Source organism: Falco rusticolus, chromosome W (assembly GCF_015220075.1).
Source record: "Falco rusticolus isolate bFalRus1 chromosome W, bFalRus1.pri, whole genome shotgun sequence".
In the NCBI taxonomy this organism is placed as follows: Eukaryota; Metazoa; Chordata; class Aves; order Falconiformes; family Falconidae; genus Falco; species Falco rusticolus.
The window spans coordinates 12,312,791-12,336,702 of record NC_051209.1 but is presented as its reverse complement, the minus strand read 5'-3'; the positions used below and the strand labels follow the sequence as shown (position 1 = coordinate 12,336,702).

The following is a 23,912-nucleotide window of genomic DNA, read 5'->3' as shown; positions in this document are numbered from 1 at the left end:
TTGGGTGAGATAAATAATCACAAATCTCGTTAATGAAGGCATTTACATTTACTTGACTAATTCTTACTCCCTTCTCCACACTCCTACACAGACAGAACTATATGTTATGTGGTGGATCACAGTGCATCATTTAAATACCAGGCATACAATGCAGACAAGACCTGATTTGCCTACCACACTGAACGGAGGAAAACCCCACAACCTTCCTGTATACACATGCCATTTTTGAACTTCAACACAGAGGAAGAAGATCCGGGCAAATTTTGTTTCCATAAGAAGTAGTTATTAATATGATTGGGAACGAAGTTCTAGCCCAGGGGTCCTCAAACTTTTTAACCAGGGGGCCGGCGTGCGGATGAAGTGGCAGGCAGTCATCTGCGGCTGCTTGGTTTCCCCCCCAAATCCCGGTGGGGGGGGGGGGTGGGGGGGTGGGGGTTCTGCAAATACCGGGGGCCGGATTGAGGACCCGGGGGGGCCGTATCCGGCCTGCGGGCTGTAGTTTGAGGACCCCTGCTCTAGCCTCTTACCCAAAAATGTTATTTGTAGCATTTGCAATAAAAATAAGCTCAATATGGATGTGACTTGAACTCTCTGGAAGTCACTGGAAAGGTGGACTTCCTTGGAAGAAAGTTTCACATTCTCAGAGGTTCTATCAAGCAGTAAAAGATATAACAAAAAAAACCCACGGCTTCCCCTGTGTTCACAACACATTATTGATTAAGGTATTATATAGTTTAAAATATACATTAAATATGTAGGATTTATAACTCTACCTTTGCATTAGTATGTTCTACAAACTTTCTGGGGTGAATAATTTTTTAAAGAAATAAAACATAAGGACATAATAAAGTAAACTGCCTATTCAGAAAGCACGAGGACTGAGAATTTTATTCCCAAAACTTATTTTTAGAGTTTCAGTCAATACTTTGACTCAGTTTCCTTGCTCTGTCCCATCTGGCATCCAACAAGCAATGGAAGAAGCCACACCATAACCATGTCATTGGTTCCTCTGAGGCACATATAAAGGACAAGAGAGGAACATGTGGAGCATACTGCAGTTTAGCTACTTCATTTAGCTCTTCCTCAGCAATGTTAACACTGCTCACAGGTTGGTCAGCAGGTCAAGAAGCAAAGAACCTTAACTGAACTTCAGTTTGATTTCTGCCTGTTTTCTCTTCTCCTGGAGATATCTACAGTGGTTATGAGAGCTCCTTATCAAGTTTTCCTCGGAGTATGCTTCAAGATACTGCTGAGCTGAACAGTTCACTCTTTTTGCCAGATGAACTTTCTACCATTTTACTGAACTGGACTGACTTCCTTTCCTGTACATCCAGATGAGGACCAAAGCAAACTCAAAGCAAGCAGATGAAGCTCATAATCTTAACAGGAGAAAAAAAGAGCCTCTTCACTTTCAACATATTTGAGATGTAAATTTGACTCAAGTGTACCATTAGGTTAAGACAGAGGTATAACATATTCTCAGCTTTCATTCCTTAGGGTGCTTATTAACCCAAAACACACAAAACCAAAGAGCAGCCAGTCATTTTCTTCCATTGTCAGAGATGCAGAAAGAAAATCAGGTATTCAAAGTGCTTCTGTCTTGTATTGTGACTGACTACAAAGCCTTGTACCCTGTATCAACAGAAGCTATTCAAGATATGTCAGAACTAAACATTACAAAATGCAAATAAAAAAAATATTTAATTTCACTAATGTTACACTTGTGTTCCACAAATTAGAGTTTGAAAGTTAAAAATTCAAATCAGTCCCTAACAATAAAAATGGTATATAATTCTATATAAACTTAATTATGCTACACTCATATGTAAAGAGGTTAATGAAAAGTTTTGGATGCCTTGATATATTTGTTTGCATTCTAGTTTCCTATGAAAAAAGGTTTGGCATTATTTTCTATGCATCTGTGGCTCCCTTCTTAATTACTTTTGAAATTATGGACAAATCAAATGGATTTGACAGACAGAACAGAGGACTCGGAGATAACATTACTACAGTCTTCATGAAAATAGGCAGTCAAGTAGAAGAGAGATCTGCAGGTATCCCAACCAAGGGAAGGACTGCAATCCAAACTCAGATCTTAATGGACACAAGTGGAACCTTGTAAATGCTTCCCCAGAAGAAAAGTTTCTACTAGAGCTCATATCTTCCTATAGACCAGGTGTCCTCAAACTACGGCCCACGGGCCGGATACGGCTCCCCAGGGTCCTCAATCCGGCCCCCGGTGAGAGAGAGGGGGGTTAAGAAATAGGGTAAAGTTTAACAATTATGATAGTCTGCTTAGCTGTTTAGGGTAAAGTTTAACGATTATGATAGTCTGCTTAGCTGTTTGCCAAATCTTACATGGTTTGCTTGGGTGCTGTGATAAGGTATACGGGAGTAGAGAGCTTTATGACCATATAAGTCCAGCTTTATGACCATATAAGTCCAAAGAACAATTACAACCTTGCAAGAACAAGCCAAAGCCGGTTCTGCGGTTTGGACAAAGACCAGGACGTTACTGAGCCTGCGCCAGATGTGGGGGCAACTAGCGGTCACGAGGAAGACTCGCCTGCCTTCATCCTCAGGACCCCTGATGACCACCACCAGGAGACACTGCGCAGACTCAGTCGAGAGAAAAATATGGAAATGACTCACAGAACTAATTTTAATATGAAGCGGGGATAGGTAATGCATATGTATAGGCGTATTGCAACATATTATGAATATGTAATGAGTTGCCTTATAAAATAGAGCAAGTTTTCACATCAGGCGCGCACGGTTTTCGGCGGGACTACCCCCCGTGCTGCCCAGCGCTGAATAAACATACCTACTTTACAATCTTACAGATTGTGGAGTCTGCTTTCCGCACGTCAGTTTTTGGCGAGCCAGCCAGGAGGATCTCCACTCGGCTGCGGGACCGACTGCGGAGCGGACGCTCCTAGGCGCGTGCCCCGAGCATTTTACTCGGAGGAGTCTCCGCTGCCGGCCGATCACCGCGGGAGTGGACAACAGCCTCTTGAAGCTGCGGATTTAACGGTATGTTTAACGAAGGGACTTGAGCGTAACGCACATTCGGGACTGCTGATAAATCGCGCAGAGACGTCTGGCGTGCAGCATAGTGCCCGTTGGTTGGGTACCTATTGGGTTTGGGACTGCAATTGGGAAACTTGCCGGCCGATAGAGCGGCCGGTAGCGATCTCGGGGATAGATCGACTGAGTTTGAGGTAACCGCTGTATCCCGTTGTTGGGAGCCAGGAGAAGCAGGAGAGGGGTAAGCGGGCCTCTTGTAATTCACAAGATATTTGCAGCTGCTAAAAGGTTGTTAACTGGAGCGATGCTGTGTTAAATTTCTCTTGGTATTGATTTTGGTTATGGCAATAAGGCATTTGGAATAGACTACTGTTTTGAATTTGTCGAACCATAGTGTTTGTGTGAAGTGATGTGTGTGTGATTTTCTCTGAGTGCATGGACGTCCGTCCGTGAGAGTGGAATTGAGTGAGAATAAGTGAGAGTGTGGCTGACAGGCGTAAAAAGAGAATTTAAAAGTCAGTTTAAATTCCTTAAGAGTATATTGAAAATGGGTAACACCCAAGGAGGGATACTAAAAAAAGAGTCCTCTGGGTTGTATACTCGCCCATTGGAAGGATATTGTTGGGAAGGGAAGCACAGAAAGCAAAAAGACCCTCATTAAATATTGTAATCAGTGGTGGCCATTGTATAAGTTAGAGGGCGAAGTTAAGTGGCCGTTTAATGGAACATTGGATTATAATACTTTGTTACAGCTTATGCTGTTCTTGAGAAGAGAAGGGAAATGGGATGAAGTGTCATATGCAGATATGTTTTTCACTCTGCGAAACCATCCGGAGTGGCAAAGGGACTGTGGGATAATACCCCCACAGGACCCTATGGTACTCGCATTGGAGCGGGAAAATAAAGAGGGTAGAAGTAAATTGAAAAGATGCTGTTCTTCCTGCAGCATTGGGCAGAGGTGTACAAAGGCAGACAAGGTTCACCAAGCCCCAGAACAGGACTTAAATGACTTGTTTAAACCTCCCCCCCGGGCACGGGACCAGGATGCGGACTCGGAAGGAGCCTCAAATCCTCCTGATAGCCCTGTATCTTCCCGCACTCGGCAGAAGTCTGCCCTGACTATTTTACAAGCACCCCTCCGAGAGGCGGTGGGGCCAGATGGTGGAACAATGCTAATTAAAGTGCCTTTCTCCACTGCTGATTTGGGAGAGTGGAGAAAGATTGCAAAGGATTATAGAAGAGACCCGATAAGTGTAACCAGGCAGTTCCAATTTATCGTGAAACAACACAATCCCGATTGGAATGATATACAATTATTATTGGAATATTTGACTGAAACTGAAAAACAGCTAGTTTTGAAAACAGCAGGAAATCTGGCCGAAGACTATTATAAAATTACAGGAGGGGATGTTAAGGAACATTTCCCCCTCCAAGACCCAAAGTGGGATGCTAATAGATCGGCACATATGCAAAGATTACAGGAATATCAGGAATGGATTTCGAAGGGAATGGAGAGAGCAATTCCCAAAACTATAAACTGGTCAGCTTTATATGCAGTTAAGCAAACTCCTTCTGAGTCCCCGTCTGAGTTCCTGGATCGGCTGAGGGATGTGATGCGCCGTAACACGCCGCTGGACCCTGGGTCTGAGGTAGGGATCCAGCAATTAGTTTCTTTATTCCTGGGTCAATCTACAGGGGACATAAGGCGAAAACTTCAAAAGCTGCGTTCTACAGAAGGTAGAAACTTGGAAATATTGTTGGATGAAGCGTGGAGGGTGTTTAGTAATAGAGAAGAATATCGGCGGGGACAAAGGAAATTGATAGCTGCCATTCAAGAAAAAGGGGAACGGAGAGGCGGTAGGCGAGATTCGTCTCGATTGGAAAGGGATCAGTGCGCTATATGCAGGGGCTTTGGTCATTGGAAAAGGGAATGTCCTAGAAACAGGGAAGGGGGTCGGAAAACCTCGGCGAACGTGAAGATAGCCAATGTAATAGAAGACTGACGGGAACCTGGGGAATCTACCCTAGCGGATCCACTGGTTATAATTAAGCTAGGGGAAAAGCAGCAGCAAGTGGAGTTTTTGATAGATACAGGAGCGACATATTCGGTTTTGAATCAAGCCTTAATGCCTTTAGGAGATGATTACGTTGTAGTACAGGGAGCAACTGGCCAAAGTGAAAAGGCGTATTTTTGCGAACCTTTAAAGTATAAATTGGGAAAGCAATGGGGTATCCACAAGTTCTTATATATGCCCAACTCCCCAAAGGCACTTTTGGGGAGAGATTTGTTGGAACAATTAGGAGCAAAGATCACGTTTGAAAAAGGGGAAATTACTCTGGAGGTAAAGGATCGGCAATATACACAGGCATTAAGTCTAGTCCTAACTAGTCTCCCCTCAGAAGGGAAAATTGATGAGGAAATTCTGAACCAAGTGTATCCAGGAGTCTGGGCTACTGATGTGCCTGGAAGAGCGAAAAATGCTCCACCTGTTGAAGTTAAGATAAAGGAAGGTCAACGACCGGTGAGAATTAAACAATATCCTCTAAAGAAAGAGGACAGGGAAGGAATCCGACCGGTGATAGAAAAATTTTTGCAGCTAGGACTATTAAAGGAATGTGAGTCTGAATTCAACACTCCTATATTACCTATTCGGAAGTCCGATGGGTCATATAGGGTGGTTCAAGACTTGCGCGCAGTGAACAGGATTACTGAGGATCTCTACCCAGTCGTGGCAAACCCGTATACCCTACTGACTGTATTGGCACCTGAATTAATCTGGTTTACTGTTCTAGATTTAAAGGATGCTTTCTTTTGCCTCCCTCTCCACGAAGCCAGTCAAAAGTTGTTTGCATTCGAGTGGGAAAATCCTAAAAGTGGTCGAAGGACCCAGCTCACTTGGACGGTGTTGCCGCAAGGGTTTAAGAATAGTCCTACCATTTTCGGCAATCAGCTTGCGAGAGACCTGGAATCCTGGGAAGCCCCGTCCGAGAAAGGAAAATTGTTACAGTACGTGGATGACATCCTGATCGCTACCAACACAGAGGAAGATTGTATGGCGTGGACGGTGAGTCTGTTGAATTTCTTAGGGCTTCAAGGATATAGGGTGTCCAAGAAGAAGGCCCAGGTAATGCAGCGTAAAGTGAATTATTTGGGCTATGAGATCAGCGCGGGACAGAGAACTTTGGGGCAGGCCCGCAAAGAGGTGATATGCCAAACTAAAAAACCCCAGACGGTAAAGGAATTGCGAACCTTTCTGGGAATGACAGGGTGGTGTCGATTGTGGATCTACAATTATGGACTGCTTGTTAAACCATTATATGCGCTGACAGCGACTGAGCAGAAACACCTCGAATGGAATAAAGAGGCTGAACAAGCTTTTGAACAACTAAAGAAGGCCCTGATGTCAGCCCCGGCCTTAGGACTCCCGGATGTGGGTAAGCCGTTTCTCCTTTTTTCTCACGAGAAACAGGGCATTGCCCTAGGAATATTGGCACAGGAGCTAGGTCCATACCGTCGGGCAGTTGGCTACCTCTCTAAACAGTTAGACGCGACTGCAAAGGGCTGGCCTGGATGCCTAAGGGCAGTTGCGGCTGTGATACTAAATATACAGGAAGCCCGAAAATTCACACTGGGCCAGAAAATGACTGTTTTTGTGTCCCATGCAGTGTCGGCAGTATTGGAAGCAAAGGGTGGACACTGGCTATCTCCACAAAGATTCCTGCGATACCAAGCTGTAATAGTGGAACAGGATGATGTGGAAATCGTGGTTACTAACATTGTCAACCCAGCTTCTTTTCTCAGCGGAAACACAGGAGAACCAGTGCATCATGACTGCTTAGAAACTATTGAAGCGACATACGCAAGTCGCCCAGTTTTAAAGGATAGCCCCATAGAAAACGGAGAAAACTGGTTCACAGACGGGAGCAGCTATGTCCTGAATGGCAATCGACACGCAGGATACGCCATCACCACCAGTCAAGAGGTAATAGAGTCAGGACCTTTGCCCATGAACACCTCCGCACAAAAGGCAGAAATAATTGCCCTAACTCGAGCCCTGGAGTTGGCTCAGAGCAAAACTGTAAACATTTACACAGACTCAAAATATGCCTTTGGAGTTGTACACGCACATGGAGCAATTTGGAAAGAAAGAGGTTTATTGAACTCCCAAGGGAAAAATATCAAACATGCAGAAGAAATTCTGAAGTTACTAGAAGCTGTCCAACTCCCTGAGAAAGTGGCAATTATGCATATTAAGGCACACCAGAAAGTGAGCTCAGATTTGGAAAAAGGGAATGAACTGGCGGACAGAGAGGCAAAACAAGTGGCCAAAACGAAAATAAAAGTAGCAGGGGCTTTAATCCCCGATAGGCATATTTCCCTACAAGATAAACCAAAATACACTAGGGAAGATCAGAAACTTATTTCAGACTTAGAAGGGTCATATAATGAAGAGGGATGGGCTTATACCCCACAGGGAAGATTAATTGTCCCCTCATATTTACTGTGGCATTTAATACGGGAAGAACATAGGAAGAGACATTGGGGAATGGAGGCTCTGTATAAGCATCTGATAAAAGATATTGTGGCTAGAAACTTATATACCACAGTGAGACAGGTGACTCAACAGTGTGACCTTTGCCTCCAGACTAATCCAAAGAATACTCCCAAACTAGAAATGGGCCAGATTGGAAAGGGTAATGGGCCTGGACAACAATGGCAGGTTGATTTCACGGAACTTCCAAGAAAAGGGGGGTACCGATATTTGCTGGTATTAACTGATACCTTTTCAGGTTGGCCAGAAGCGTTCCCAACCAGAACTGCCAAGGCTCGGGAGGTAACTAAAATACTAATACAAGAAATAATACCGCGTTTTGGGGTTCCAGCAACCATATCCTCTGACAGAGGACCACACTTTGTTTCAAAAATAGTGCAACAAACCAGCCACCATTTAGGTATAGATTGGCAACTTCACACCCCATATCGCCCTCAGTCGAGTGGCCAAGTGGAGAAAATGAACCACTTAATCAAAGAGCAAATTGTAAAGTTGGGACAAGAAGCAAACTTGCCATGGCCTCAGTCTCTCCCTTTAGCCCTTTTGCGTATACGGACAAGACCGAGGGCGAGGGAAGGACTGAGCCCTTTTGAAATTCTGTATGGACGCCCCTATGGAATACAAAAGGGGACATCAATGCAAATTGGGGATGAAATTATGACTTCCTATATGGTGGCATTGAGCAAGCAGCTCAATAAAATTGGAAAACATGTAATTGGGACCCGAGGAAGGGGTCTGGATGGGCCTGTACATGATATCCAACCTGGAGATTATGTATATGTAAAGTCTCTTGCAGAGAAAACCTTGAAACCACAGTGGGAAGGACCATACCAAGTACTCCTCACCTCCTTCACAGCAATCAAAATTAAAGAACAGAATGCCTGGATTCATCATACCCGTGTGAAGAAGTCGCCACAAAAGCTTTGGACATCAGAAATTCAAGGGCCGTTAAAGCTCAAGCTAAAAAGATAGGATGTGGGTTAAATTTAACATGATTCTGATAATTTCACAGGTGATAGACACAGCGGCCTGGCGAGAGAACTGGTATGTTCAGGCGATTCAAAACATCACCAAAATTTTAAATAAAACAGATTGTTGGATCTGTACCCAAATGCCAAGACACTCTGGTTATGAGATACCGTTAATAGGCATCCCACTGCCAGTTTCCCTGACGAACCGCCAAGACGGCTCCTTTTGGGGAAATACAATCTGGAGCACAGACCCTCAGGTTAATGTGGGGACGAGAATTAAAAATAACTGTTGAAGAGACCAGCACATTAGGGGATAACTGCCTGGTAAGTTCGGGAAAAGGGCTGTTTATGGGAGAACACCCAAATTGTAACAGAAGTCGTACATTAAATATGACAGGTAGAGACTTGGGATTTTTAAAATTGAACTATACCGGTCTCCCGACCCCACAAGGGACAGGGTGGTATTGGTTGTGTGGCACAACGGCTCATAAAGTCTTGCCCATAGGATGGCAAGGAGCATGCACTCTGGGAGGTCTGGTCCCCAATATTACTATCATTGACGGGTTAACGCGACCCCCCATAAGGAAAAAACGGAACGTCGTAAATAACCCCCTCATAAACAGACCAACGAGTTTCCACAGTTTTGCACGATGGTTCATTCCGTTTTTAGGGGTTAGTGAGTTGGAAAAGGCAATAATAAACATCTCAGCTGTAATAGAAACAGTGGAAAATAGGACAGTTGATGCCCTCCTGGCACTCCAGGAGGAAGTTACTGACTTATCGAAAATAGTATCACAGAATCGTATGGCTTTAGATTTGCTATTAGCCTCCCAAGGGGGGGTATGCACTGTGATCAATGTAGATTGTTGCATGTATGCAGATCAGAGCGGGCGAATCACCAAGGACCTCCAAGAAATTAGGAAACAAGTAAATATTCTACATAAAGTGACACAAGATAACACTTCTTGGGGCTTTTCTGAATTATGGGAGAAATTGACATCCTGGTTGCCCAATCTAACATGGTTAAAACAATTATTTGTAATGATCATTGTAATTGTCTTTCTATTTTTAATTATTAGTATAGCTATCCATTGTGGATTTTGGTGTCTTAAGGGAACTGGAAATTCCTATAGCGAATGGAAGAGAAATCAACTGCGACAAAAATTAGAATCTAATCAGTACTTCGAGTCTGAGTAAAAGAATTTACTAATTTCTTTGAAAAGGGGGGACTGAGAGAGAGGGGGGTTAAGAGATAGGGTAAAGTTTAACAATTATGATAGTCTGCTTAGCTGTTTGCCAAATCTTACATGGTTTGCTTGGGTGCTGTGATAAGGTATATGGGAGTAGAGAGCTTTATGACCATATAAGTCCAGCTTTATGACCATATAAGTCCAAAGAACAATTACAACCTTGCAAGAACAAGCCAAAGCCGGTTCTGCGGTTTGGACAAAGACCAGGACGTTACTGAGCCTGCGCCAGATGTGGGGGCAACTAGCGGTCACGAGGAAGACTCGCCTGCCTTCATCCTCAGGATCCCTGACGACCACCACCAGGAGACACTGCGCAAACTCAGTCGAGAGAAAAATATGGAAATGACTTGCAGAACTAATTTTAATACGAAGCGGGGATAGGTAATGCATATGTATAGGCGTATTGCAACATATTATGAATATGTAATGAGTTGCCTTATAAAATAGAGCAAGTTTTCGCGTCAGGCGCGCACGGTTTTCGGCAGGACTACCCCCCGTGCTGCCCAGCGCTGAATAAACATACCTACTTTACAATCTTACAGATTGTGGAGTCTGCTTTCCGCACGTCACCGGTATTTACAGAACCCCCCGCGCCCCCCCCCCCCCCCCGCCGGGGTTTGGGGGGAAACCAAGCAGCCGCAGATGAATGCCTGCCACTTCATCTGCGCGCCGGCCCCCTGGTTAAAAAGTTTGAGGCCCCTGCTATAGACCATCCCTAGAGATATTGCAAATCCATGGGAAACAAGACAATTAGTTCTGCCCATAGATCAACTTGCTAGGTAATAAACACATACACAGCCAAATTCCATTTTCTGTCTCTTTCTAATGTACACACAGTTAACTTTCTATTTTTCTTAATTTTCAAGGCTTAACTTAATGGTAGTTACATGTGTAGATAGACATAACAGCACAGGAATTTTGAATCTCACGACACTGTAATCTATATTTAAACACAGACTGCTTATTGAAGCGGTCAACCTTTTTAACAAATATCAGTTCTCAGTTCACAGCTGCCTTCCTACTCATGATCACATAAAACCTCCTTATAGCAGTTAAAAAAAATTCTTGACAGGAAACAGCAATTTCTTCATATGCATTAAAACTATATTTTCCAATATATATAATCTGGTGGCTGCAAAAAAAGGATGAGCATAAGCAGATAGCTTGCCAAAGATAAATTTGAGAACTTCCATTTTGGTACAAAAGACATTTCTTAGGACCATCTCACTGCTTTGTTTTCTGAAAACAGAGAATACAAGTTAGAACACGCTGCATTATACATTTTAGACTAGTGAGAAGGCCCTAATGGTATTGGCTACATACTGTATGTTGAAAGATCCACAATATCACATAGAACTGGTAGATAAAGTATTGAATTCAGTTCTTACCAGATCCTTAATTTCTAAAATGTCAATATCTTTACCTCAGTGCTTATAGCCATAAAAGATTGTAGAGTGGTTTTCTTTTACATTCCTTTCACACAAGATAACAATTAAAATACTTGATAAATAAACAAAAGGTACATTTTTTAAAAAGATTATGTCAATAATATAAAAGCCAGACATAGAGATTTTTTGTGAGTGACCAAAGCTCACCAAAATCATAATGGGACACCTTAAATAAGCTGAATTTTCTGAGGGCTGGTCCTTGGTATTTTCTAGCAATCAAACAAAAATGATAGCTGTTTTAATTTTTTTTCAATAATACTTTTCAGAGTTCAATTTCTTGAAATGTGTAATTTATTGCAAAGATGCATAGAAAATAAACCCTCATAGAGATAACAATATAGATGGCTATAACTATTTAGATCAAATTTGAAAAATGAAACAGGAAGTCTTAAAGTAAAAGACAAGAAAAATTAAAACCATTTGAAATGTGACCTTCTAGAAGAGAATACCAGCCTTAAAATGTAAAAGCACTCTGGGGTGCTTGTTTGTAAGGGATGAAATTAATCTCATCTATGGTATGCTGTATCATTTTTCATGAGAAGGACAGTAATAGCTTCTGCTATTAAAGCATTCTACCATTTGGAATAATACTGTTGTTTGTGAAAAGCAGGAAGAAATGACAGACCGCAATTTAAATTCCAAATGCATTCATAAAATGTTGGGCATAAAAAAAGAGAATGCAACAAAAGTATTAGTTTTGTTGTTGAACACTATGAAAGTTAGGTCTTTTTTTAAAAATCATATATAAATTACATCTAGACAGAACAATTAAATGATCATATGGTGTGCTTCATGCAGCCATAAAGAATGTCAGACACATTTACCGTTGAATTTGTTGATTTTTTTTTTAATGTAGAGACCAAAATAAGCAAGTAAGAAAATAAACACTGCATGTCAAACCCAGTTGTGTTTTACTCCAGTGACTCAACCTGAACAGTCAAAAGACATTATTTCCATGAAAAGCCTGATAATTACAGGGATGATTCTAAAGTTACTTTATTTTAATGTACCCAAGAAATGTGCTCTAAATCAAGATGACTTTGTACAGGATAAAATAACTGTCTCAAATGATGCTTATAAGGCTGTTCATGCATATATAGTTCTATTATGTTGCAAAACTTAATTTTCCTTATTTAGAAGTTCTACTCAATTTTTTAAACCATGTTTCTCAAAATAAGTTTTAATATTAGGTACTAAAACTCCCAGATATTAAATGTAAAGAAGAAAATCCACAAAAGTGAGCTTGGAAACTTAAATTGTTTAATATAGTTGCCTTCTAAATAAATGAACTGAAAAGCAAATCAGTCTACAGAAAGTCACTTAAATCATTCTGTAAGTCATTCCCTACTATAGCTATAGGGAGCTGCAATCTCTGTTACATATAATTCAAGACAACATACATGCTTAAATAAAAAGTACATCAAGATACTGCATTTAAAGCCATATTTTAAAAGGTATATTCCTACACACTGCTGTCAGTGAACATGCAGAACACTATTATTATTAGAAAGGTTCTCCAAAGAAACAGTAGTAAGCAGAGGAACATGATGATGTCCTCTGAACCTTTTTCTTAGTTAGAATGTATTAGTCAAGCAATTTAAATTATTAACTTGCAAAACAAAGTAGCAAATAATTGCAGTAAACCCACCTTGTTTAACACCTAAGATTGTTAGGAAATATAAATGTATTACTGACACATTATGACCATGATGCATTAAGATTATGTTCTGAGCAAAATTAACACTTCAACTATGTTATCAAAATATTAAATCCTTTATCACATAAATAATATTTAAGTTTCATCAAATTGTAGTGCTTGACAATGTTAGCATATGCATTTGTGTTGGAAATAAGTCTACTTACAACTGAGTCTGTATCTGGACACTCCCTATAAAAAAGTAAAGAAAAAAATTATACAATTATAAAATGCACAAATGATTTTATTCACACAGTTCTGGTACTTCCTTTAATATTTTCAATTAATTTGAAACATTGCACTTGACCCATTTCTCTTTCAAACTGTGTTAAAATTTTCATTATAAATAATCCACATTCAACTGAATGAGATTTAAATAAAAGAAACTGAAAGTTTATGCTAAAAACACTGCAGAAGAAATATTCAGAGTAAATGCTGAAAAACCAAACTCACATCATAGTGCAAAAAAAAAAATTAAAAAAATCAAGGGAAGTCCAGAGTACCATGCTGTATTTTGGATGAATATACTTTAAGAGTCAGGTCTCTATGGATGATGTGCATAATAAATAAAAGTCACCAATCCTAATGAAATAGTCCACATGCAATTGCAAAACATTTTGGACAATAACTAGTTCTTAAAGCAATTAAGACTATTCTTAAAGGAATTCAGAGCTTCTGTCTTTTGGAATTTCATTCTTAGTTTGAGTTTGTCAAGCACAGTTGTAGTCAAGCACCAGAAGATGCTGGAAAAAATAATAGAATAACCTCTTAAGAAACACTTTTTTTAAAAAAAAAAAAGTTGTCAGCAGAAAGGCAGTGATTGCAAGCACATTATTCACAAGTATTATATCTTTCTGCTTGAATTTAAGCAGTATTATTTTAAAAATTTATCGACGCTGAATCTCTCTCACTGATTTATGCAAAAAGCAGAAACAATTATATTTACAGCATGTGGAATTACTTGAGTAGCATACAGGTCCTCTCTAATCTGCACCCTGCCAAATAAAGCCATAAGTACCAGTGTAACTGAACAGTGGTTTTATATAGTCAAACTGAACATCTTAAATGTGTGCTTATTAAAAAAAGAGAAAAAAATCAAATTTGTAGCAAACTAAACCATATTTTCTGAAATGCTAAATGGGTTAAATGTAAAAACTACAGTGACTTTAAAAACAGATATGAAAACTTGCTAACATGGAGGCATTAATGTAGAATTCAGTACAGGCTGTTAAATTGACAGTGAGATGAAGGATCCCATCTCCTCTGAAAGGCCCCACACAAAAAAACCACACGTGACCAAGTTTCTTATTGACTTATCTCCCTCTGCTAGCTAAGCTGAATTCACAGCAATAGAAACAGCTACTTTAAAAGCTATTTTACAGAGCAAAGGGACAATGTATTAGATTTCTCTCAAAAGGTATAACAAACAGTTGTTATGACATCTTCTTTTAAAAAGCATCTGTACTCAAACAAGACAGCCTGAAGTCCATAAAAGGTAAGAAAAGTGAAAGATGTGAGGCAACCTACAATGAAAGCAATTCAGCTCATAATGAAGATTTTCAAAATTAGAAAGCTAATACATCTAAAAAACTAATGGCAGATCTAGTATCATTCAGAGGATTGACAACACCTCACAGGATTCATTCTCATGATATAAAGCAAAACTCAATAGTCTGCAAATGCTGGTGAAATGGAAAATGAGGACATCAGGTTTTAGATGGATATGCTTTTACATTGCTAGATGCATGATCTTTCTAAGATTAAAGAACTAGGTCATGCTTCTACTATAAGGTAACATATTTCAGCAAATGAGGACTCTGTAAGGGAATTTAAGGATTGTAGCTAAAAACTAAACCAAACAGATCATGCAAAGCAGTGATTAGAAAAAGAAGTTAAATCCCTGACTGAACCTGTATAACAATATGCAATAGAATACATTGTGCATGGTATTTCCCTGTGTATAACCATTACTAGACACAATATCCAGTTTAGATGTCAACACATTAAAACCCTGTATTGATAAACTGAAAAGCCTACTGAACATGAGTTTTTCTAGGTGTGGAAAGCCTGCCCTACACAAACTAAACGAGCTTACAGCCTAATTTAACAGGATATTAAGAAAAAACTTGACCTTTAAGTGGAGAGAACTTTCTGATGAAACTTCTGATCAAACTTTGGGGCTAGTTCTGTTTTCAGAGGCCAGTTTTAATATCTTTAATCATGATCCGGATGAGGAGATCGAATGCACCTTCAGTAAGTTTGCAGATGACACCACGTTGGGAGGGAGAGTGTTGATCTGCTTGAAGGTAGGAAGGTTCTGCAGAGGGATCTGGACAGGCTGGATTGATGGGCTGAAGCCAAGTGTATGAGGTTCAACAAGGCTCAGTGCTGGGTCCTGCACTTGGGTCACAACAACCCCATGCAACAATACAGGCTTGGGGAAGGGTGTCTGGAAAGCTGCCTTGCAGAAAAGGACTTGGGGGTGCTGGTTGACAGCAGGCTGAACATGAGCCAGCAGTGTGCCCATGTGGCCAAGAAGGCCAACAGCATCCTGGCTTGTATCAGAAATAGTGTGGCCAGCAGGACTAGGGAAGTGATTATCCCCCCGTACTCGGTACTGGTGGGGCTGCACCTAGAATGCTGTGTTCAGGTTTGGGCCCCTCACTACAAGAAAGGCGTTGAGGTGCTGGAGCGTGTGTAGAGAATGGCAACGATGCTGGTGAAGGGTCTGGAGCACAGGTCTTCTGAGGAGTGTCTGAGGGAACTGGGATTGTTTAGTCTGAAGAAAAGGACTTGGGGGACCTTATCGCTCTCTCCAACTACCTGACAGGAGGTTGTAGGCAGGTGGGGGTAGGTCTCTTCTTCCAGATAACTAGTGAGAGGACAAGAGGAAAAGGCCTCAAATTGTGACAGGGGAGGTTTAGATTGGATATTAGGAATAATGTCTTCACTGAAAGGGTGGTCAAGCATTAGAACGGGCTGCCCAGGGAGGTGGCTGAATCCCCATCTCTGGAGGTGTTTAAAAGACATGTAGATGTGGTGCTTAGGGACATGGTTTAGTGCTGGACTTGGCAGTCCTGGGTTAACGGTTGGATCTGATGATCTCAAAGGTTTTTCCCAAACTAAATGATTTTATGATTCTATGATATGGAGTTCTATCATGTACAGCCTATAACAAGATCATTAGCTGAAGATGAAATCAGAAAAAATTTAGACTAACAATAACATTTTTAAAAGAGGTCATAAATAACTTACAATATTTTACTTAAGGACATAATGGACCCTGTATCATTTGAAAATCCTACATTAAAATGTGATGTTTTAGTTAATTTAGATTAATTTGGATTAATGCAAGAATCTCTGTAAAAGCCTATAGCATGTATTACATAGAAGGTCAATAGCATGCAGTCATACTTCATTCTTTCTGACCTTAGCATCTATTCATTTTTGTACTGTGTATAAATATAGAAATAAATAATGTAATATAAATCAACTTTCAGTCCAATTTATTGAAAGCAAGTGAAATTATTTTAACATTTCAGAGTGGCTGCATTGATTTATATTTTCTGATGGCATCACTGTGCCATGAAAAACAGAATTTCTCTTAGAAAGAGATATCCATATTATCTTTCAACATTAAATAAAATATCTTTGGGAAAAGATAGCATTTAGAAAAGTATTCAGATCCAATGGACAAGCATACAAAGGTATAAAGTGTTTCACACAGTACAGAAGCCAGTTTTAAGCCCTCAGTGCCCGAGAAAATTTTCTTTCTGTGACAGGTCAAGGAAAAACATGATCTCTGATTAATGATACATTGAGTGATATACCCAAGAAGAGTTAATTTGGAGCTTCCTGCCTTTGCTGTCTCCAGAAAGCTACTATTAAGAGCCCTCTAACTTTGCTGGGGCCAGATCATCTGCCAAATAATGGATGGAAGGAGATGCCTGTTTTGCAAGCAGGCTAATAGCATTACATGAGATTAGCTTGAGTAATAGTTCATGTGGTGGCAAAATAATTTTTGTTGGACAAGAAAAGCCAACAGCTACAGAACTCAATCAAACAACAGTACTCAATACTATCAAAATCACCACTTTGCAATTATGTAAATGCAAGAAACAAAAGGCAAATGATTGAACATACTTTTTTGCAGCTATTTGATACTGCAACAGTTTTGCATCACAAAAAAAAGAAAGTGTAGTACATAACTTTCCAAAGGTAATGGATTACTTTTAAAAGGGGACTAAAATTATTTAAAATATTAATATAATCAAATATTTATAACATTTTAATTTAAATATTTTAAACTAAATAATCAGAAAAAATAATTCTGTGTAACAGAGCAGTATTCTCAGATTACTGCTCACCAAAATCACACTACAACATAAAAAAGTAATGAAGAGAGGGTGGAGGAAAGATTAAATCACAGAAAAAACAGAAATAGAGAGGAATGGCTTAAAAAAAAACTGAACACCTTGGAGCACTAATGACATCATGACAGAGAGAAGAAAAAGTATTGTTTAGAAGCATATCACTATTAAAAACAAACACCAAAAGAAAAATAGCTATGACACTTTGTATGTGCAAATAACTAGCATCTGCAGTTCTTAGGTCATTAATTTTTCAGCACAATATTAAAACAACAAAGCTGGTTAAAGAAAAAAAAAAGAATGTATACATATGTTGCCAGATAATATATCTATATATATCTATATTTCTAAGTTTCTGTTAAATTGAAAGCTATTTTCTGTTAAATCAAAATACTTCCACTGAGAAAACACATTTAGAAATTATGAACAAAATACAATGAAATATAGTAACCATAATTACTAATATATAGAATGCTACCAATCCATCTAAGACAGAGAGCGTGCAGTAAATGTGACAAAGGGTATAAATAGGTGTAACAGGTTTATGTGGCAAGGTTGGGGGGGGGGGGGGGGCGGCGGCGGCGGCGGCTACAGAGGTGGCTTCTGTGAGAAGATGCCAGAAGCTGCCCCTATGCCTGATAGAGCCCATGCCAGCAAGCTTCAAGATGGACCTGCTGCTGGCCAAGGCCAAGCCCATCAGTGATGCTGGTAGTACCTCTGGGATAGCATATTAAGAAGGGGGAAAAAACCAAAATCTGTGCCAGTAGGAGAGAGGAGTGAGAATATGTGAGAGCAACAACTCTGCAGTCACCCAGGTCAGGGAAGAAGGAGGGGGAGGAGGTGCTCCAGGCACTGGAGCAGAGATTCCCCTGCAGCCCATGGTGAAGACCATGGTGATGCAGGCTGTGCCCCTGCAGCCCATGGAGGTCCACAGTGGAGCAGATACCCACCTGCAGCCTGTGGAGGACCCTAGGCCACACAGGGATGTGACCTGAAGGAGGCTGTGCCCCTGTGGGAAACCTGCACTGGAGCAGGCTGCTGGCAGGACTTGTGACCCCACGGGGGACCCACGTTGAAGCAGTCTGTTCCTGAAGGACTGCACCCCCTGGAAGGGACCCACACTGGAGCAGGGGCAGAGTGTGAGGAGCCCTCCGCCTGAAGAGGAAGGAGCGGCAGAGACAAGGTGTGATGAACTGACCACATCCCCCATTCCCCATCCCCCTGCACCACTGGGAAGGAGGAGGTAGAGAAATTGGGAGTAAAGTTGAGCCTGGGAAGAAGGGAGGGGTGGGGGGGAAGGTGTTTAAGATTTGTTTTTATTTCTCATTACCCTACTGCGATTTGATTGGCAATAAATTAAACTAATTTCCCCAAGCTGAGTCTGTTTTGCCTGTGATGGTAATTGCTAAGTGATCTCCCTGTCCTTATCTTGACCCACGAGCCTTTCGTTATATTTTCTCTCCTCTGTCCAGTTGAGTAGGGGAGCGATAGAATGGCTTTGGTGGGCACCTGGTGTCCTTCCAAGGTCAACCCACCACACTGGGACATCAATCATGAGTTAGAATAATGGTCTTTCAGAAATGAATGTGCACATGATTTACTGGAAAAAAATTTTTTTTTTTCTGTTCTATACAGTACACAAAAGTTTTTCTAACAAAAGAATAAGTGAAGCTTCAGTTCTGCAAACACAGACATACAGTACTTTTTCCACATAACAGAGCTACTATTTCATTAGGAGTACACATGAGAATCATGCTATCTACAATGTTTAAATATAGAAAAAGGGAGAACTAGTTACCCATGCCAAGGAAAGAATGAAGCATGAGTAGACTACTCTGAATACATTTATATTATTTCCCTAAAATCCTTAGTTACAAAAATCTTAAATAGCTGTGATGTTTTCATATTCATAGCATTCCTCTAAACTTGTTATAAAACCATTTGTTGTTAAACATCAGCTAATGTTTATCTCTATACATTTACTAGTTTTCACACAAGACAAGGCTTTAAGTTAGAAATATACTTACACAAGCTCAGTATCTTTTTCTTTTTTCATTATTCCTGATAAACCAAAAGGCTTCCTCTTCCGTGGTTTTATCCCTATGAAACAAACACTTTTCATTTAAAGATCAAAGAGATGAGTATCAAAGAGATGAGTATATATTTAGCAATGTCAAACACTGGTTGTCGTGGTTTAACCCCAGCTGGTAATTAAGTACCACGCAGCCGCTTGCTCACTCCCCCCTCACCCAGAGGCATGGGGAGGAAAATCGGAAAAGAATTTACATCTTGATAAGTATATAAGAACAATTTAATAATTGAAATAAAATAAAAACAAAATAACAATAGTAATGATAACAATAACAGTTATAATGAAAAGGAGGGAGAAGGGGAGAAGAATGAAATCGAAAGGGAAGGAAGAAAAGAAAACTAGTGATGCACAGTACAACTGCTCACCACCTGCTGACTGATGCCCAGCCAGTCCTTGAGAAACTATCTTCCAGCCCTGGCCAACCCCCTCCACCCCAGTTTATATACCAAGCATGACATCCCATGGTATGGAATACCTCTTTGTCTGGTTCAGGTCAACTGACCTGGCTGTGTCCCCTCCCAGTTTCCTGTGTCCCTCCAGCCCTCTGGCTGACAAGGCCCAAGAAATATTAAAATTCTTTAACCATTGTGCATTAGGCTTATAAAGTATTGTAGGTCTCATTTTCATAGAAGTTTGTTTCTCAAGAGAAAAACAGGTTTCTGGTCTACTGAAATACGTTAAAGTTATACATATTCACATGTGAATATCCTTCTCTCCTCAGCTTCAGGCCCTATCAACAAGACTGTTAGGCAAATAATTATGCTACAGCTCACCTTCAACTGCACTGGATGTGTTACATTCTTCAAATTCAATAGGGCCTTAAAGAAATGACAATGAAGATAAATGTTAGGTTAAGTTTAACCTCAAATGAAGGTCAAATCCTAAGATATTTTAACAACTATTAATATTTCCTGAAAATACTAAATAATTCAATTACAAATGTAGGTGGTAATGAAAAACCACAATTACTCTGCCAATGGTCAAACAGATTGCAAAATCATACATGTACAGCAAATCATTTTTTTCACTCTTTCATACTGAAAAATTAAAATACTAGTGCACACTGTCTAAATAAAATTGAATTGCCTATGTTATTAAAAGCACATGAAACGTTTCTAATTTGTTTCCTCTTCTCGTTCAAAATTGCATCTATAATATAGTGTAAGGCTTTCAATTTATCTTCTTTTAATGAACAAGATCTATGTAAAGAAAAATCAAAAAGGAAAAAAACATAGCTATAGCACTAATTTTTATATTCACACTTTTTCTAACTCTGCATTGTTAGTTCCTCTGACTTCATAGTCAGTTACCTGGACAGTTAAAAGTGATGTGCAGAATCTTAAACATAGCAATAAAGAAGATAAAAAAGTTTTAAAAAAATCATTAAGACTAAACAGGACAAAAAAATAGAGAGCACTGGTTAAGTGCCATATCTAAATAAATTCAGTATTGTGGCTTCCCTTTATAATTGTGACAGATGCACTTAACCCCTTAACCAAACTAGCAGTAGTTTGGTACAGGCTCCAAAGGAGGTAAAGGCCTGAGCCATAGCTGGGCCAAGAACTCCTCCAGGAACCCCACAAAGGAACAGTGACACAGTGAGCATTGATACATATAAGCTTGGAACACCGATCATGAGATTAACACATGAATAGTGGGTGGTTTTTCCAAGACTCATTTATCAAGGAACAAAGAAAGTTGCGGGTACAAGAAGTCTCATGCATACTTTTCCTATTGTATGCAATTTGACTACACCACTTTATCCTACAAATGTGGCAGCCTGAGTGAGCCACCTTTGAGCTCTCCCTGCTAGGCAGCGTGGCTGCATGGTGGTGATCTCCTCTTGAGCTGGGATGCCCCTCAAGGTTGCTCCTCAAGGCAGAGAGACCTTTTACCAACAACAGATCTTTGGTAAGTGGCCAATATCATGCAATAACCTTGCATTATAGTGCACTAAGGTTTTGTCTTGGTAACTTTGATTCTGTCTTGGTAACTTTGAATCATTGCTATATCCTTTGTGCAGTACAGTAATAGAGTGAACCTTGTCATCAAACTTTGTTATATCACACTTTTACATCATCATATTTCAATAAAACCACTTTTGTTGATACCTTTGACAGTGGTTAAGTGGTCTAAATCACCCATTCGTGACAAATTGGCATAGTCAGCAGGATCCTAATTCAGCATTCACAACAAGTTGACACAAGGTAACAGCCATTGCAAAGGGCAGTCCTAACCCTCATTCTTTCAATCTGACTATTTAACCCTACTATGAGCCACTTCAGGGAGCAAACTTGCAGAAAAAACAGTGATTTTCCATAAGACCTTGTTCAGGGAGTTAAAATGGCAGAATCACGCCAGCACTTATGCAAGTGCAAAGAAAGCAGAGAGCACATGCAAACTGGCACCATTACTTTCAGCCCCTACTAAGAATTAGCCCCTTGGCCCGTATTTGAAACGGTAACTTACAACTGAACCAACAAAAGTAAAACCAAAGTTTATCATTTTAGCACTGTGACACAGGGGTTATTACTTTTCTTTCTGTAATCATTTTGATGGAGTATACACATTACAGATAAGACAGAGGAAAAAAACCCCACAAAACTGTTCCCAATTCTATACTCTAATGTAGTCAAACTTCCCCTCCCTTTGCACCTTATGCAACTACTTCAAGTGAGAGACTGAAATCTTGAAAACTTCAATTACAAACAACTGGAAGTAAATAGATTGTGGAAACCTCAAATACAGAAACTACTTTCACTCCTGCCCCAAAACACACGTGTTAGTAAGTACTCTGATTTATTTATCTTTATTATGAAATTACAATTATTGTAGAGCATCTACCATAAACTCAAAAGCTGTGCAATTTTCAGGGTGTTTTCACGTAAAATAAAAGCTGTACTTGCAAGCATTTTCCAGTTTTTTCACTTGTATTCTTTTCAAAATGAATGTCTTAAAATAAGTCGCTGATATAAACAGATCTTAGATACAAGAAAAATGGAGACTACAAGCTTCAGTTTATTTTTAAATAGTACAACACAGCAAATCATTGTGCTGCAATTAGAGATACCACAATGAAAGTAAAAAATAATTTAGCTGTGAATTAGCATTGCGAATTACACAACTGGGATTAACTACATGAATCAAATACAAATTAAGTACCTCAAATGGTTCTATTTGTAATGTAACCCTCAAAATGTATATTTAAATCTTGCAGTGTAAATATGTTTCATTCAGTATAAACACTACATTTTGATAGCATTTCTCAAACTGCAAATGAAAAAAATTATGCTTATGTCAAATAGAAAGACAATTGAGAATCTCACAATGTAACTTGATACTCACTGATGTTAAACAACTTTATTTTAGTCATTAGATAAAATGTACCAAATATTTTCTTTGAAAATTTGCAGAGATCTAATGATATTTTTTTAAAGGTGTGCTCAAGGTAATGATTTATATTACTGTAATTAAGACTGAGTCTGCAAAACTTTCCCTGCCATTAAAAAAACCCTGGGTGCTTGTAAAACCAACAGCAGGATGAGAATCTGGAAATAGAACCCATCAATATCTCATTTCTGTATAATGTAATTGTTTGGCTTCCAAATGAAGCTCTTGAGAACAGAATATCAAAAGGCTAATCTCAAATGGCAGTCTTAAATGCACTTTTAAGTTTCAATTATTAAATAACTTCAAATGCAAGTCTAATTATTCAATATGACAAGATGAAATACAAATTCCTAACAGCGCTCCCATTCTACTACTACACATTGTAAATAGATGGATATTATAAGCTGCTCTTCCAATCCCTTCTTCTTTGCTCTCCATTAAATTCACAGTAAAATAAAGTCAGTGTTCTCCACAAGTCAGCAAAACTGGGTGTCTTACAAAATAATTAAAAAAAACCCACCAGAAAACCTGATTCAGGGAACTGTAGATCTCAACATCCTCACACTGATTTAATCAACATTTTAAGTATTTAAACTCTAAAAACTAAGAAAAATACCATAAAACATAGAAGCTGAAGAACAAATCAATTACTTGTTCAGCACTACACTTCAGACAATACATTTTTCATCAGTTTGCTAAGGATTCAGCTACTCCAGTTTCTTACTTCCACACATATTCCCATTTGGCCAGGAGAAAAACAAAAACCAAAGTAAACATACTCATCCCCAAAATAAAAACAGAAGGAAAAACCTGTAAACAACAGAGATTTAAACATATTTTAAGAGAAAAACAAAACTTAAGCTTTTTCAGAATAGCATCTTTTTCTTTACCCTTCCCAGCTATTATGACTGATCCCCAGACTTTTTAAGACTTTTACACTAATGAATAAAATATATAAAAATTCAAGGCTCAAGTAAAACTCATCCTTATTTCAGATCAGTATCTTTAACCATCACTTCTACCACAAGCAGAAAGCAAAGATTTTTGTTAACAACTCAAAGTTTCTGTATTTTGTCCATTACACTTGCCTAACACTTGTCTTTGAGGGTGTTTTT

At 39.5% G+C, this 23,912-nt stretch overlaps 1 protein-coding gene and 1 pseudogene across 5 annotated transcripts; one reads left to right on the top strand and one right to left on the bottom strand.

The window, feature by feature from the left end:
* Nucleotides 1-23,912, bottom strand: part of LOC119140704 — an 84,743-nt pseudogene that overhangs the window by 14,130 nt on the left and 46,701 nt on the right.
* On the top strand, nt 2,742-10,338 carry LOC119140625 (syncytin-2-like). Of its 5 annotated transcripts, none has more exons than XM_037372117.1 (2): nt 2,742-3,033; nt 8,367-10,338. In XM_037372117.1, exon 2 carries the CDS (start codon nt 8,813-8,815, stop codon nt 9,746-9,748), a length of 936 nt encoding a protein of 311 aa, XP_037228014.1. In that variant the 5' UTR covers nt 2,742-3,033; nt 8,367-8,812; the 3' UTR covers nt 9,749-10,338. The 5 variants fall into 5 exon arrangements, 4 of the variants coding, with proteins under 4 accessions (XP_037228014.1, XP_037228012.1, XP_037228013.1 ...); XM_037372115.1 differs by lacking the exon at nt 8,367-10,338 and adding an exon at nt 3,780-5,853 and having other exon boundaries at nt 2,766-3,033; XR_005101657.1 differs by lacking the exon at nt 8,367-10,338 and adding an exon at nt 5,593-5,853 and having other exon boundaries at nt 2,780-5,538.

Bases quoted from the DNA above. Each gene is read 5' to 3' on its own strand.
- LOC119140625 (XM_037372115.1), top strand. From the start codon at position 3,783: ATGCTGTTCTTGAGAAGAGAAGGGAAATGGGATGAAGTGTCATATGCA.